This window comes from Excalfactoria chinensis, chromosome 30 (genome assembly GCF_039878825.1).
Source record: "Excalfactoria chinensis isolate bCotChi1 chromosome 30, bCotChi1.hap2, whole genome shotgun sequence".
Classification (NCBI taxonomy): Eukaryota; Metazoa; Chordata; class Aves; order Galliformes; family Phasianidae; genus Excalfactoria; species Excalfactoria chinensis.
In genome coordinates this window covers 511275-528742 of record NC_092854.1, presented here as the reverse complement: position 1 = coordinate 528742, position 17468 = coordinate 511275, and the positions used below count along the sequence as shown (strand labels likewise).

Genomic DNA, 17468 nt, shown 5'->3' with positions numbered 1-17468 from the left:
CACATAGCAGTGGGAGCATGCTGGTTTGAGCATCCCACAGATAGTCAAAATCCTCAGGAGCTAGAGCAACTAGCTCTGGAGCTCCAGGGAAAGAAGTGAGAGGGAGGCTTTGGGACTGCTGGAAAGTGGACTGGATGATCTTGTAGGTCCTTTCCAACCTTGTGATTCTGTGATTCTATGAAAGTGTCCTCCCTTCTATCCTCCATAGCCAGGCTCCCTGAGGGCACAAAGTAAAGGGTGTCATTACTAATCATATCAACTATCATAGAATCATAGAATTACCCAGTTTGGAAGAGACCTTGAAGATCATCAAGTCCAACCACAGCCTAACCATAGTACCCCAACTCTAACAACCCTCTGCTAAATCATATCTCTGAGCACCACATCCAAATGGCTCTTAAACACATCCAGAGACTACCACCTCCCTTGGGAGGCTATTCTAGTGTTTAGCTATCCTTTCTGTAAAGAAGTGTTTCTTAATGTCCAACCTAAACTTACCTTGGTGCAACTTGTGGCCATTTCCCCTCATCCTGTAACTTGTCACCAGTGAGAAGAGACCTGCCCCACTCTCACTGTAAGCACCTTTCAGATACTGGAAGAGAGCGATAAGGTCTCCCCTCAGTCTCCTCTTCCCCAGACAAAACAGCCCCAGCTTCCTCAGCCTCACCACATAGGGTTGATTTTCTAAGCCCTTCACAAGCCTCTTTGCCCTTCTCTGGACCTGCTTCATTACCTCTATGTCTTTTTTGTACTGAGGTGCCCAAAACTGGACACAGTATTCTAGGTCAGGCCTCACCAATGCCGAGTACAGGGGCAGGATGACTTCCTTAGTCCTGCTCACCACACCATTCCTGACCCAAGCCAGGATGCCATTGGCCCTCTTGGCCAGCTGGGCACACTGCTGGCTCATATTCAGCTGACTGTCCATCAGCACACCAAGGTCCCTTTCCAGCAGGCAGCTTTCCAGCCACACCTCCCCAAGCCTGTAGGGTTGCCTGGGGTTGTTGTGACCAAAATGCAGGACCCGACACTTGGCCCTATTGAAACTCATGCCATTAACCTTGGCCATCGATTGAGTCTATGGTCCCTCTGTAGTGCCCTTCTCCCCTTAGGCAGTTCAACACTCCCTCCCTAGTTGGTGTCGTCTGTAAACTTACTGAGGGTGCACACAATCCCCCCATCAAGATCACAGAATCACATAATTGTAGGGGTTGGAAGGGACCTCTAGTAATCATCAAGTCCAATCCCCCTGCCAAAGCAGGCTCCCTACACCACGTCACACAGGTAGGCGTCCAGGCGGGTCTTGAATATCTCCAGAGAAGGAGACTCCACCGCCTCCCTGTGCAGCCTGTTCCAGTGCTCCGTCACCCTCACCGTAAAGAAGTTCTTGCGCACATTCGTGCGGAACTTCCTATGCTGAAGTTTCAGCCCATTACCCCTAGTCCGGTCCCCAGGCACTACTGAAAAGAGACCAGCCTCGCCACTATGGTTCCCAGACCTCAGGTATTTATAAACCTGAATCAAATCCCCTCTCAGCCTTCTTTTCACAAGGCTAAACTGACCCAGTTCCCTAAGTCTCTCCTCATAAGGGAGATGCTCCAGGCCCTTCACCATCTTTGTGGCCCTCCACTGGATTCTTTCCAAGAGATCCCTGTCTTTTTTGTACTGGGGAGCCCAGAACTGGACACAGTATTCCAGATGAGGCCTCACCAGAGCAGAGAAGAGGGGGAGGCTGGGACATGATTAGGAAGGGAGAAGAAATTAAGAGCTCCATAATCTTCTGCTCCTTAACAGATGGTGAAGCTCATGAATATAAATTCTAGTTCTGGAGTTAAATGAATATTTTCCAAAGGGAAAGTCAAACGTTGACAGTGTAGCAGGAGGAGTGTCTCTGAGAGTGGTCTGGACTTGTCAGTATCAGGGGGTTTCCCACGGAGAACCTTACATGTGAAACTGCTATCAAGTGTCATCCACCTGCTTTGCACTGATCTCAGAGAATATTAGAGGATGGACTGGCCTGAAGGTAAAAAGTTTAGAACATCACCAGCAGAAGAAGTGTCACGTGCTAAAGAGGCCCCACCATGCAACGGACTACCAGAAAATGAAAAGAAATATGCCTTGTTCACTGATGGATCATGTCGTATTGTAGGGAAGCACTGCAGATGGAAAGCTGCTGTGTGGAGCCCCTCACAACATGTTGCAGAGGTCACTGAAGGTAAAGGAGAATCAAATCAGTTGGCAGAGGTAAAGGCTGTTCAGCTGGCCTTACTTGTTGCTGAACAGGAGAGGTGGCCAGTGCTTTATCTTTATCCTGACTCATGGATGGTGGCCATTGCCTTATGGGGGTGGTTACAGCAGTGGGAACAATATAACTGGCAACAGAAGGGTAAAACTATTTGGGCTGCAGAACTGTGGAAAGACATTACTGCTCAAACAGAAGATATGGTTGTAAAGGTGTGTCACGTGGATGCACACCTGCCCAAGATTCGGGCTACCAAAGAACAACGAAACAACCATCAGGTAGATAAAGCTGCCAGAACTGAGGTGGCTCAAATAGACTTGGACTGGCAAAACAAGGGTAAATTACTCCTAGCTTGATGGGCCCATAAGACCTCAGGCCATCAAGGAAGAGACGCGACATATAGGTGAGTTAGAGACCGAGAGTGGACTTAATTATGGTTGCTATTGCTCAGGTTATTCATGACTGTGAAACATGTGCCATAATTAAACAAGCCAAGAAAATGAAACCTGTCCGGGGGGAAGGGTGATGGCAAAAGTATAAATATGGGGAGGCATGGCAGGTTGATGATATCACTTTCCCACGATCTCTCAATTGTAAGTCTTATGTGCTTACCATGTTGGTGGCAACCACTGGTTGGCTTGAAACATACACAATACCCCTTGCTACCTCTGGAAAGACCACATTAGGTCTTGAGAAACAAGTCCTGTGGCAACATGGCACCCCAGAAAGAACTGAGTCTGATAAAGGGACCTCATTTCAAAAATTCCCTTATAAATACTTGGGCCAAAGATCATAGCAGTGAGTAGATTTATCATATCACAGTATCACAGTATCACAGTATCACAGTATCGTGTGAGTTGGAAGGGACCTTAGAGATCATCGAGTCCAACTCCTGGGATTCGAGCCTTCTGTGTAGCAGAGCAGCATTTCTACCACTTGCTCCACAGATGGATTCGAACCTGGGACTCAGGTGTTGCAAGGGGCACTTCTACCACTGCACCAACGGGGCACACATATCCCCTAACATAAACCAGTTTCTGGTAAAATTGAATGAAAGAATGGGTTGTTGAAAACTATGTTGAAATCAATGGGTGGTGGAACATTGAAGCACTGGTAGAAGAATCTGGCAGAAGCCACTTGCTTAGTCAATACTAGAGGATCTGTCAATCATGATGGTCCTAGCCAATCCAGCCCCCTACACACTATAGAAGGAGATAAAGTCCCTGTTGTGCATGTAAAGAACATGTTGGGAAAAGCTGTTTGGGTCCTTCCAGCCTCTGGAAATGGCAAACCTCTCCATGGAACTGTTTTTTGCCTAGGGACCTGGGTGCACTTGGTGGGTGATGCAGAAGGATGGGGATGTTCAATGTGTACCACAAGGGAATTTGATGTTTTGGGGAGTGAAGTCAGTAATTCCGTGTACATATATGCATACAGACCTGTGTGTGTAATGCATTTTAATTATTGTTTATTTCTATATAGATATGTTTTCTAAGCATGATGTAGTGAGGGTTGGAATATCATGGTTTTGTAATTTTTCCTATTGGCACTCCACATATCATAGTTAGTAAAACAAGTTTTCCTCCTTAGGTCACTGCCATTGATCTGTTTGTTTCCTTGAGCCCACCTCCCATCTCCGTACCCCGTTCCTTTTGCCATTCCCATTTCTTTCGGGGTAATGGGGGCCACAGCCCTACTGTCGCTTCTGTCATAGACATAGATAGATCTAGATAACTCCACTAAAGTGCCACCAAGGAGACCAGCCCTGACACAGCCGATCATATTGCTGGCTACTGACTTCTGTTCCAGAGAGCTGCTGAAGAGACAACAGGGCTGTTGTTAAACACACATGATCTTCAGGCCTGCTCAAATGCGAGGACTTGAGAGCACTGTGGCAGTGTAAAGAGAGCATGAAAGAAAAGAGCACGTTGTGCTGCTAACCGTGGCTGTAGTTGCCCCAGACCCAGACAAGGTAGGAAGAGAGAACAGCTAAGAAAACATCTATTTTCAATGCTATTTAGGTACCTTTTAACCAATTAGAGAATCTGGTTTCATGTTTACATGAACACTTGGATTGAGAAAATGGAGAGCGGATTAGAAAGAGTTAGTGAAATAAATTGCAGTTTTTTTTGCAGATTACTTTATCACAAAGAATCAAAAATAGACACTAGCCTAAAACATAAAGAAACATCAAAGGGAATCATGTGAGGAAGATGTGCACTTTACTGAAGGTGGAGAAGTGTGTATTGCAACACCCTTCTGAGAGCATGCTTGATCTCCCTGTTCCTCATGCCATAGATAATAGGGTTTAGTGTTGGAGGAAACACAGAGTACAGAAGAGACACTGTCAGATCCAGGAGTGGGGAGGAGATGGAGGGGGGCTTCAGATAAGCAAAAAAGCCAGTACTGAGAAACAGGGAGACCACGGCCAGGTGAGGAAGGCACGTGGAGAAGGCTTTGTGCCGTCCCTGCTCAGAGGGCATCCTCAGCACAGCCATGAAGATCTGCACATAGGACACAACTATGAAAACAAAGCACCCAAAGCCTAAACTGCCACTAAAAATGAGAAGCACAACTTCCCTGAGATTTGATTCTGAGCAGGAGAGCTTGAGGATCTGGGGGATTTCACAGAAAAACTGGTTGACAACATTGCCTTGGCAGAGAGGCAGTGGAAACGTACTGGCAGTGTGCAGCAGGGAATAGAGAAGCCCAGCGCCCCAGGCAGCTGCTGCCATGGTGGCACAAGCTCTGCTGTCCATCAAGGTCCCGTAGTGCAGGGGCTTGCATATGGCAATGTAGCGGTCATAGGACATGATGGTGAGAAGGGAATACTCTGCTGAGATGAAGAAGTAAAAGAAAAAGAGCTGTGCAGCACATCCTGCGTAGGAGATGGACCTGGTGTCCCAGAGGGCGTTGGCCATGGCTTTGGGGAGAGTGGTGGAGATGCAGCCCAGGTCGAGGAGGGCCAGGTTGAGCAGGAAGAAGTACATGGGGGTGTGCAGGCGGCGGTCGCAGGCTACGGCTGTGCTGATGAGGCCGTTGCCCAGGAGGGCAGCCAGGTAGATGCCCAGCAAGAGCCAGAAGTGCAGGAGCTGCAGCTGCCGCGTGTCTGCCAACGGCAGCAGGAGGAACTCGCTGATGGAGCTGCTGTTGGGCATCTGCTGTTCCTGGGCTTGGAGTCCTGTTCAGAGTGCAGAAGATAATGACAAGTCCAGACCATTCTCAGAGACACTCCTCCTGCTTTAGTATATTATTGGATTACAAGAAAAGCTGTTCAGAGCAGCAGCTGTGGAGCAAGATAAATAGCAGTATATAAGTTCTTCTTTCCCTTTGGAAAATGATCATTTAACTCCAGAACTTTTATTTATTTTCATGAGTTTCACCATCTCTTAAGGAGTAGAATATTACGGAGCTCTGACTTCTCATATTCTAATCAGATCCCAGCCTCCTGGCTATTTTCCTCTTTACTGCAGCTGTTCTTTATAACCCCAGCCCCAGCCTCAGTGCACTTCGAAATGTCTTAGGGAAGTCTCCCTCCTTGTAGGACAAGTCATCTATTACTGTCTGCAGAAAGCAATGATAAGTTAAAGTGATTGTTTCCTTTTAGAAAGGAAAGGCTGAAAGCACATTCTGTGTTTTCACCTTGTTCTCTGACTGTCCACAAAAACACCAACTGACTGCAGAAATATTTGGCAGTAACATAGCTATGTTAAATTAGACATCCCCTTTAGATTTTTGCCCCAGTCCTTTCTGACTTCCCTCAGAACAGGAAATGGAAAAACCATGCCTTGGCTCTCCTCTGGCAAAATACACTCAGAAACATTCAGTTGTGCAGTGGAGCTGTGATCCCCCTGCCACAGGCAGCAGCTGTGGCAGCACAAGCCCTGCCAGGGGACTCCTTCCACCCACACATCTCCCCCTGCACAGCAGGGACCCTGCTCTGCAGGACAGCCCTGGGCACCCGCCTGCAGCTGTGCTGGGACATGCAGACCTCAGGGCTGTGCTCTGATGCTGCAGCACGCAAGCCCTCAGCTGGAGCAGAAGGCTTTTTCCACAGTAAAGAAACATGCAGTGCCTGCAGCCAGATCTGCTATGGGATGTCCCGCATTTAGTTAACCCTCTTTGAATAGCATCTACATGGTCTACAGTGAGACTTACCGTGTCATGATCTGTCAGCAATGCTCCTGCACTGAGCTCACATCCCGCTCAGACCGTTCACATCCTGCAAGCTCTCTCCCCTTTCTCTCCTCTCTTTCTGTCACCTGCAGGCTGTGCTGTGCACAAGAGCTCCTCCTGGACACAGCTGTCTCTCTGCAGCACTGCCCATTTGTATGAGCTCCCTGTGTCCCAGGAGCCCAGCCCAGCACAACAGAATAGCATGACATTTTCATCCTTCCCACTCCTCTCCCCTGAGGTATCCCTGGGTCCTCATGGCCAACAGCTCCTGAAAGTCAACAGCATCATGACTGTGTCTAACTCATTTCTTGTACAAATATTCCCTGTGACAGACAAACCTCAATAGATGCAGCTTGGTCATGGCATGCAGTTGATCACTGTGTTTTCCTGTTCATTCAATTGCAACACCTTTCCTTCTGTTTGTTGGCCAAAAACAAAGGGAATTCTTTCTTGGCCCATGTGCCGCTGGTTCTCTGTGGAAAGCTAATTGGAGTTGGTGCAGAGGAGTTTTAACACTGAGCGGGTGGCAGCAGAGAAGAGTGATGTGAGGAAAATTGATGCAAGTCCCATGGGGCCAATGTAAGCAGAAATGGGGTGGGGAGGTTGAGGAGGAAATTTGTCCACACAGTAACACAACAGAACTCATTGGGAACATTCAGGATTGATACCAGTAGCACAGTGCTGATTTAATGTTTTGTTTAAACTCACATACAAATAAATAAACAGTAAACGACTGCTGGCTTCGGCCACTTTAAGCTCTCTCCATATTGCTCTCTATTTTTCTGTACAGGTTCTGAATGCCTTAAGATGATGTCAGGAAGGCACAAGGCTCAGGAGGCTCTTCAGGTGATAATGGGCCCCAGGCGATACTTGATGATAAGTCCGTCAATCGCCAGTGCAGAGAGAAGACTGCACAGAGTGCTCAACAAAACAAAGGCAGAAGTAACAGTGAACTTTCTTGGAGTATTAATGGGACCACTGAGGGACACTAACAAGCAAGCTTCCCCAGGGACTTGTTAGAGCAGAAAATTGGAAGCCATGACTACAGGCAGGCAAAGGCACTGGCATGGTGGCTCTGATGCTGAGAAACCCCTGCTATTTCTTATGAAGCAGACAGGCCTAACCCTGATCGCCAGACACTTGGCAGGGAGAACCTCATGCTGACTAAGGATCCTTCCTGGGGCAGTGGAATGGAGGTCTGTATGATGTTAAAAGAAAGACATGGGGACAGAAGATCCCAGACTCTGCATGGCGTGCAAGGATGCTATGAAGTGCATGTCCCATGTGTGCCCTGTGTCTCATCACAGGATGTGGGATGTGAGAAGGTCCCAGTCTGAACAAGCAGTCAATCCCAGTGAAACTGTGAACTTCAGATCTGTCAGTTCCAGTGCCCACCTTTGCACACCCTCCCATAGTTTGATGTCCTTTATGTTCTGCATTGCCCAGAATTGCACCCAGTGCTCCAGATGTGGCTGTAGCAATGCAGAGCAGACAGGGACAATCCTTTCCCTCACCCTGCTGGCAATAACTTGCTTGATGCACTCCAATGGACCACTGGCTCTCCTGGCTGCCTGGGCACACCACTGACTCACGTTCAATTTGATGCTGACCATGACCTCCAATCTTTTCAGTCAGACTTCTCTCCAGTGTCCCATATCCAGTCAGTGTGTATGTCCAGGGTTGCTCCTACCCAGGTGCACAATCAGGCACTTGTTCTTGTTATGCTTTATGCACTTGGTGCTTAGGACCAACTGGTACCCACTTCTCTGACTTGTCCACATCTCTCTGCAAGTCCTCTCCACCCTCACTGGACGCAACAGCACCTCCAATCAGCAAATTTGCTCAGAACAACTCCAAGTCCTGCATGCAGGTCATCTGCAAAAACATGAAAGAGAAGAGGCCCTAAAATGGAGCCCCGGGGAACCCAGATAGTGACCATCTACCAGCCCGATGGATCCCATTGACTGTAATCCTTTGGGCCGGACCTGTTGGCCAACTGCTCACTCACTACGTTCTGTTTCTGTCTAGCTGCATGCAGGACATTCTGTCTAGAAGGATGCTGTGAGAAATAGTATCAAAAGCTCTACTGAATTCCTCAAGGATTTCATCCATTTTCAACTGGATTACCTTGGTCAGCTAAATGGATAACCGTGTCATAAAGGGACCTTAAGTTAAACAGGACCGTCTCCTCAGGAACTTGTGTTGGCTGCGACCAATGACAGAATTGTCTTTCAGCTGTTTTTCCATAACTCCCACCACCATTGCCTCCATCATTTTACCAGGCACTGGAGTGAGACTGACAGGTCCATAATTGCCCATGTCATCTTTCTTGCTCTTCCTTACAAGGAGACAACATTTGCCAGCTTCCTGTCAATGGGCATGACCCCAGAGTTATTTAGTTGCAAGTGAAATGAGAGCCCAGAGCAAATTAAGGTGTCATCAGTGAAAGAACGTACATGTGCCATAGCTTTGCAATGCCTTGAACTCCAGAGAATGCCACAGATGGAGCAGAGAGGAAGGCCTGCCTCTTCTGTTGTGACCTCCTCCATTTGGTAAGCAGAATAACACTACATGATACATGGGCACTGTGACTCTGCTCTGATCTGCTCGCAGGGGAAAGGTGACAGGAGTTGCTCTCATGTCAGTGCAGATAAAATCACTTCCTCTTTATCCCTTTTTTCCTCTGTAAACTATTCCACTATTTGTACCCTCATTTACACTTCCACACACCCTCAAGTACATTTCCTTATGCCATCAACAATTACACTTTCTTATACCATCAAAACAGTTTGTCAAACAATACTGTTTTTTAGATCCATATACACCCTTACTACCATATAACTTTTCCATTAAGGGTCTGTATTATTCAGTTATAAACACCAGAAACAGCACAGATTGGCCCACATCTCTCACACAGTTCCTTGCAAACAGAACATAGTATTACATAAATTGGTTGACACTCATTAAAAAAGAAAAATAAAAAAGATTTATTTATTTATTTATTTATTTATTTATTTATTTATTTATAAAGTATGTTATGAATAGAAGGAAGACTAGGGAGACTGTGGGTCCCCTACTAAGTGAGGGCGGTATTCTGGTAATGAGGGATGCTGAGACGCTGGAGATACTGAAGGCATTCTTTGCTTCTGTCTTCAGTGAAAAAGCTCTCCCTTAGGAATCCCAGACCCAGTGAGAGGGCCTGGGGAATGGAAGGCTTGCCTTTAGTCAGGGAAGAGGTGGTCCGTGAGTGCCTAGGCCACACCAATGTTCATAAAGCCATGGGATCTGATGGGATGAATCCATGAGTGCTGAGGGAGCTGGCAGAGGTGTTTTCTGAACCGCTCTCTATCATTTTTGAGAGGTCTTGGAGAATGGGGGAGGTGCCTGAAGACTGGAGGATAGCCAGTGTCACTCCGGTCTTCAAAAAGGGCAAGAAGGAAGATCTGGGTGATTACAGGCTAGGCCGCCTCACCTCAGTCCCTGGAAAGGTGATGGAACAGCTTGTGCTGGAAGCCATCTCCAGACAGCTGGATGAAAAGGAGGTTGTCAGGAGGAGTCAGCATGGGTCCACAAAGGAGAGGTCATGATCAACCAACCTGACAGCCTTCTATGACATTGTCACCAGCTGGGTGGATGGGGGCGAGAGCGGTAGATGTCGTCTACCTACCAAGCCATTTGATATTGTCTCCTACGATATCCTTATAACAAAGATAAGGAAGAGTGGGAAAGATGAGGAAACAGTGAGGTAGGTTGAGAACTGTCTGACTGGCAGAGCACAGAGGGTTGCTGTTGGCAGTGCAGAGTACAGTTGGAGTCATGTAAGTAGCTCCTGGGTAGTATACCAGGGGTTGGTGCTGAGTCCGGTCTTGTTCAACATCTTTATCAGTGACCTTGACAAGGGGATAGTGGCCACCCTCAGCAAGTTTACTGAAGATATGTAGTTGGGAGGATTGGCTGACACACCTGAAGTCTGTGCTGCCATTCAGTGAGATCTGGACAGGCTGGAGAGCTGGGCAGTAAGAAACTAGATGAGGTTTAACAAAAGCAAGTGTAGACTCTTGCACCTAGTAAGAAATAATTGCATGCACCAGGACAGGTTGGGGGATGAGCTGCTGGAGAGGAGCTCTGCAGAGAGGGACCTGGGTATCCTGATGGACAACAGGTTGGCCATGAGCCGGCAGTGTGCCCTCATGGCCAAAAAGTCCAATGGCATTCTGGGGTGCATACAAAATACGGTGGCCAGGGTGTCGAGGGAGATGATCCTTCACCTCTAATCTGTCCTGGTAAGGCCTCATCTGGAGTACTGTGACCAGTTCTGGGCTCATCATTATAAAAAAAATACACGGATCTCTTGGAAAGAGTGATGCAAAGGGCTACAGAGATGGTGAAGGGCCTGGAGCATCTCCCCTATGAAGAAAAACTATGTGAACTGGGTCTGTTTAGCCTTGAGAAAAGAAGACTGATAGGGGACGTGATCCAGGTCTAGAAATATCTGAGGTGGGTGGTCAAGGTGGCAAGACCAGGCTCTTTTCAGCAGTGTGTGAAGTCAGGACAAGGGGTAATGGACAGAAACTGGAGCGTAGGAAGTTCCGCAAAAATGTGTGCAAGAAGTTCTTAACAGTGAGGGTGACTGAGACCTGGAACAGGCTGCTCAAGGGGGTTGTGGAGTCTCCTTGTCTGGAGATACTCAAGATGGACACCTACCTGTGCGCCTCCCTGGTGTTCCCCAAGTGTCTGGTGCTGGGGCCTGTCCTCTTCACTATCTTTATTGATGTCAGGGATGAGGTCACTGGGGGCATCCTATGTAGGTTTGTGGATTACACCAAATTGCCTGGGAGTGTGGATCTGCCTGGAGTTAGCAAGGCCCTACGGAGGGATCTGGACAGGCTGGAGAGCTGGGCTGAAGCCAATAGGATGAGGTTCACTAGGCCAAATGCCATGTCCTGCACTTTGGGACCTGGAATGGACTGCTCAGGGTGTTGGTGGTGTCACCGGACCTGGAGGTGTTCAAGGAATGACTGGATGTTGTGTTGAGGGACATGGATTAGTGGGAGCTATTGGTGGCAGGTGAAAAGTTGGACTGGATGCTCTTTAAGGTCTTCTGAAACCATGATGATTCTATGATTCAATGATATTGTGTCCTTGTCTGTGTTCCCTTTTAGTTTCAGCAAACACTCTCTGGGAGGACTCACCACATGTCTGGAATTAGTCACTGACCACTAGAAATCTGGTGTTAAATTCAACAGATTTTAATGTACTGTCATGATGCTGTTGTCTTTCAGGAGCTGTTTGCCATGAGGATCCAGGGACATCTCAGGGGAGACAAGTGGGAAGGAAAAACATGACATATTCTTCTTCTGAGCTGGGCCAGGCTCCTGGGACACAGGGAGCTCTTAAAAATGGGCAGGGCTGCAGAGAGACAGCTGTGCCCAGGAGCAGCTCTAGTGCACAGCACAGCCTGCAGGTAAAGGAAGGAGAGGAGAGAAAGGGGAGAGAGCATGCAGGATGTGTACGGTGTGAGCAGGCTGTGAGCTCACTGCAGGAGCATTGCCCACAGACCATGACAAGGTAAGTTTCACTGCAGACGGTGAAGCTGCATTTCATAGAGGGTTAACTTAATCTGGGACATCCCATAGCAGATCTGGCTGCAGGCACTGCATGTTTGTTTATTGCGGAAAAAGCCTTCTGCTCCAGCTGAGGGCTTCTGTGCTGAAGCGTCAGAGCACAGCCCTGAGGGTTGCATGTAGCAGCAGGGCTGCAGGCTGTGCATGTGGGGCTGCAGGCGGGTGCCCAGGGCTGTCCTGCAGAGCAGGGTCCCTGCTGTGCCCCAGGGGCTGTGTGCCGGCTATGGGACTCTGCCGCCTGCCAGGCTCAGCACTCAGCCTGCCCGGGGAGCTGTCCAGGGTGCTGCGGGGAGACGTGTGGGGGAAGGAGCCCCCCGGTAGAAAGGCTTGTGCTGCCACAGCTGCTGCCTGGGGCAGGGGATCTCAGCTCCACTGCACAGCAGGATATTCTTAAGGGTACTTTGCAAGAGGAGAGCCAAGGCAGGGATTTTCCATTTCCTGTTCTGCTGGAAGGCAAAAAGGATTGTTTGCAGAAATCTAGAAGGGGCTGTCAATTTTGAGCACAGCTCTGAGACTCCCGAATATTTCTTCAATCCTTTGGTTGTTTTGTGAACAGTCACACAGAATGCACAGAATGTGCATTTAGCCTCTCCTTCCTATCGCTGTTTTCTGCAGACATTAATACTACACTTGTCCTGAAAACAGGCTGATTTCTCTAAGAAAAACTAAATTGCACAGAGGCTGGGGCTGGGGTCATGAGGAGCTGCTGGAATAGATAGGAAAATATCCAGGAGGCTGGGATATGATAAGAATATGAGAAGACATTAAGAACTGCCTAGTCTTCTACTCCTAAAGAGATGGTTGAAGCTGGAGTTAAATGAACTTTTTCCAAAGGGAAAAGGAGAACTTTTATAGTATAGCAGGAACAGAGTTTCTGAGAATAATCTGTAGTGGTCATTATCTTCTGTGCTCTGAGCAGGACTCCAAGCCCAGGAACAGCAGATGCCCAACAGCAGCTCCATCAGCGAGTTCCTCCTGCTGCCGTTGGCAGACACGCGGCAGCTGCAGCTCCTGCACTTCTGGCTCTTGCTGGGCATCTACCTGGCTGCCCTCCTGGGCAACGGCCTCATCAGCACAGCCGTAGCCTGCGACCAGCGCCTGCACACCCCCATGTACTTCTTCCTCCTCAACCTGGCCCTCCTCGACCTGGGCTTCATCTCCACCACTCTCCCCAAAGCCATGGTCGACACCCTCTGGGACACCAGGGCCATCTCCTATGCAGGATGTGCTGCACAGATCTTTTTCTTTCTCTTCCTCATCTCAGCAGAGTGTTCCCTTCTCACCATCATGTCCTATGACCGCTACGTTGCCATCTGCAAGCCCCTGCACTACGGGACCTTGATGGACAGCAGAGCTTGTGCCACCATGGCAGCAGCTGCCTGGAGCGCTGGGGTTCTCAATTCCCTGCTGCACACTGCCAGTACGTTTTCACTGCCTCTCTGCCAAGGCAATGTTGTCCACCAGTTTTTCTGTGAAATCCCCCAGATCCTCAAGCTCTCCTGCTCAGGCTCCTACTTCAGGGAAGTTGTGCTTATCATTTTTAGTGTCAGTTTAGGCTTTGGGTGCTTTGTTTTCATAGTGGTGTCCTATGTGCAGATCTTCCTTGCTGTGCTGAGGATGCCCTCTGAGCAGGGACGGCACAAAGCCTTCTCCACGTGCCTCCCTCACCTGGCTGTGGTCTCCCTGTTTTTCAGCACTGGCATTTTTGCCTACCTGAAGCCCCCCTCATTTATCTCCACATCCATGGACCTGATTGTGCCACTTCTGTACTCTGTGGTACCACCGGCTGTGAACCCCCTTATCTACAGCATGAGGAGCCAGGAAGTCAAGGATGCAGTGAGGAAAATGATGACAAAATATGTTTCACAAATATTGAACTGCCCTTCTTTTTGAATTCATGCTTTTTTCTGATGCAAACTCTTTGTTTCTTTTTGTTTTGATCAGTTTTTATAACTGTAATTTATTAAAACTCATTCTTTTTTCTTTTTATACATATATATATATATACTGCAATGCTATTCACTAAAACAACATTATTCAAGTCAATTACTCTTTAGCTTGTACCTCTGTAGTGTAGCCCAAATGCACTGTACATAATGAACCAGGATCTCTGTGTATCTTAACAGAATAAAGGACGTGCAGTGACTCTGTCTGTTCTCCTTCGTGTGAGACATTTCTGGAGCTGTTGGGGTTGGATGTTCTCAGAAACCCACAGTCCAGCAGGAAGCACACAGCTGTTCATCAAGCTGTGCGCTGACTTCCTGACATCTGACAGGCCATCCCTGGGCTCCTGGCTGGGGTCTGTGCTTTCAGGTTCACGTCTGTCATTGCCTCTGTGTGGTGGTGTTGTGATTTCTGTTGTCGTTATTCCACCACAGAACATCACGCAGAACAGTGGAAGTTAAAGAGTTAATGTCCTCTTTCTGTGTTACCGTCGTTTGGGGCATTTTTTTTTGGGGGGGAAGGGGATGCAACATCGGAGGACTTGGCATGAAGATTAAGAAGGGTGGGACTCCAGACCAGATCCCAGCTGCTCTCTGCCTCTGGCTGTCTCCACTCCCTGCGCAGAAAAGCACGTGCTACCCTCGCACTATCGTGGTTTGACTTCTGTTTTGCGTACTCTTCTCTCTCTTGTTTTGTTTGATTTGGTTACATTTAATAAATAACCCTTCCTCCTCAGATTGTTGCCACTGTGTTTTCTCTTTGTTAAAACTATCTGCTCACTCTCTGCCCTTTCCCCTCTCCCACAGCGTGTGGTCAGCACATGCCAGGTCACAGCAAACCCCTTCCATTTTATTTAATTATTATTGTTGTTATTATTTTCCCCTTTGTTTATTTCTCTCTCCTTTTTTAATTTCCTGGGGCCTGTGCCGCCCAGCCATGGACTTTCATTTAGGGGTAACCCCGCGACAATTATTCATGGAGAATGCAAGCAACTATGGGCATCTACTTCATCTTAAGAGCATTGTATAGAGGATTATGGACCATTATGTTCCTTGGAACTTGCTGGTTTCTTTTTAAGCTCCTCATGTTCTCTGTCAGAGTTGCACATACCTATAATCAAGTAAGGGCATGGATGGAGATACCTGCCTGGTCCCTCTCCATCCTAGTTAATGTAACTGACAATACAGTGTTTGGACTGGTCTCCAGGTACTCATCCCAGTTCCTTATGCATGTTCAGGGTGCCAGCTTAGGTACCATGTTGACAGTCTCCCTGAATGCATTCCTTGTAATTGTAATTTACATTCTGTGGGGGAAGCCTTCTCCAAAATTGGAGAATGCTGAGTGGTGCAGAATATGGAGAGGTTTAGGAGAGAGCTTAGAAGTGTGGGGACACCCAGTGTCATGGGATTTTACTCTTGAACACCCATGGGACCCTCAGGAATGAAGCAAGTATCTGAGTAAGGGATGGTGCAGCTCAGAAAGATCTGAGGAGGAATTACTTATTTGGGGCTTAGCTTGTGCTTACCGAACTCCGTATAATACTGTTATGGTGAGAGAGATTTTCCAAACTGAGACCCAAACCAAAACGGGAAACCTCCAAGTCGATCTTGGTCAGTCTCAGGCGGCAGCAGTATCAGTGTTAGTTGCCCCTGTGGAAGGCCTGAAATGGAAACAGGTGTCCTCATGTCTGGAACAGAAAGAAGAAGAAATGGAGGAAGAAGAGGAAGATCCAGGCGAAGGGCCCTCCTCAAAAACTCGCACCCAGAAAGGCAACAGAGAGAAGTAAGAGGCATGGAGAGCAGAGTGATGGGTAGGGAGTCACTGTTACCACTATTTGCCAACCCCTGAAAATGACTGAAATCCAAGGCACAAGAAAGGAGTTTATGAGATACCCGCATGAAACTGTTGTCGCCTGGTTGCTTTGATGTTGGGACAATGGGGCCAGTAATGTGTCCCCAAATAGTACTGAAGCTCATCAAGTAGGAAACATTGCCCAAGACTCAGCTATTGACAGAGGGATTAGTAGATGTCTGGGTGAAGTCACAACCCTCTGGGAAAGAATGTTCTTGGTTGTGAAGTAAAGATATGTGTTAGGTAAAGATTGTGTGCCTCCGGTGGCACAGTGGTATAAGTTGCTGCTTGCAACACCAGAGGCCCGGAGTTCGAATCCCCCCCATGGCATAAGTGGCAGAAATGCCACTCTGCTACACAGAGGGCTCGAATCCCAGGAGCTGGACTTGATGACCTCTAAGGTTCCTTCCAACTCGCACGATACTGTGATACTGTGATACTGTGATATCCTTTCAAAGTCGAGCTGGAGCCTGGGCTGAGAAGATGGAATACTGTTGAGAAAGGCATCCAGTATTTGAGAGAAAAAGGCATAGATCCCACATTTGTTTCTAATGATCCACACCAAGACCATGATCCTGAGAGAGTGACGAGTACAATGGAAATATGGTGGAAGCATACAAGAACAAGACCAGAGAGGTATACCATTTCTCTGGTAGCAACTACTAATAGATTTGAAGACCTAGACAGAAGACCCCCAATTTATGAACTGATTCTAACACTTCAAAAATTGGAACAAAAATTACCACCATCCCATGCCTCCATACTTGCCATCTGCCAAATGACAGAAATACTAGATAAAATGGAGAAGAGCCAGGATGGCTTGCAGGAGGAATTGTCCCTGGTGATTAATCGTGATGAACCTGTGGCAGTATCAGAAACACCTGATGAAGACTAGGACGATCAAAAGAATCTGCTGAAGGAGCTGGTGAAACTGATAAAAGTCTCAGCTATCAAAGGCAAACGTCCCTGTCACAGAGTTACCTAGATCAATCTATGTCCGTGATGGGGGGGGGGGAAATGGGGGAGGGAACAGTAGGCCTATGGGCCCCCCTGGCCTCCAAAAAAAAATGGGAAGGGAAAAAGAGAAAGGGGTAGGGAGATGGGAGCTGGGATCAAGGAAGCTAACAGAGAAACAGCAACAATCTAAGGAGGAAAACTTATTTTACTAACTATGATATTGGAATACAAGATAACAAAATTTAATAAAATCTAATTGAAATTGAGGCTAATAAATCAAGTAAAAAAAGAGAGAGAGAGAAAGTTTTCCAAAGACTGAGAAGCCTACTTTGAAATTGAAGTTGCACAGCTTGGAAGCACACACACACCCATGTGCTCCTCAGGGAAGTGTGGAGCACATCTGTGCTCCACATGATATTAAGATGTGGAATACCAATAGCAAAAATTACAAAACCATGACACCTAGAAATCTGGCTAGAAAGCCAAAGCAGTGGACCTGATGCCCCTCCACCCTTTGGAAAACTATAACTCTGAGTGATGACCTGGTCTTTAAAATATGTTCACTCAAACTTCTCAGTCAGGATGGAATTCACATCTCCTTTGCCCCTTCCTTTCTTTCCTCCCTTCTCTGTCCCCAAGAGCCATTCAGGTGAGAGAATTCCTTGGAGAGTGTT

The 17468-nt window shown here is 47.6% G+C and overlaps 2 protein-coding genes across 2 annotated transcripts; one reads left to right on the top strand and one right to left on the bottom strand.

Annotated features, from left to right (window-relative positions):
* Nucleotides 1–4464: 4464 nt before the first annotated feature.
* On the bottom strand, nucleotides 4465–5400 carry LOC140263428 (olfactory receptor 14C36-like). The gene has a single exon (XM_072358313.1). It carries the CDS (start codon nucleotides 5398–5400, stop codon nucleotides 4465–4467), a length of 936 nt encoding a protein of 311 aa, XP_072214414.1.
* A 7584-nt stretch (nucleotides 5401–12984) lies between these two features.
* On the top strand, nucleotides 12985–13935 carry LOC140263409 (olfactory receptor 14J1-like). Its single transcript, XM_072358286.1, has one exon. The coding sequence runs from the start codon at nucleotides 12985–12987 to the stop codon at nucleotides 13933–13935; it is 951 nt and encodes a 316-aa protein (XP_072214387.1).
* The last annotated feature ends 3533 nt before the right edge of the window (nucleotides 13936–17468 follow it).

Excerpts from the sequence above, each read along its gene's own strand:
- LOC140263428 (XM_072358313.1), bottom strand. The coding sequence starts at position 5,400 with ATGCCCAACAGCAGCTCCATCAGCGAGTTCCTCCTGCTGCCGTTGGCA.
- LOC140263409 (XM_072358286.1), top strand. The coding sequence starts at position 12,985 with ATGCCCAACAGCAGCTCCATCAGCGAGTTCCTCCTGCTGCCGTTGGCA.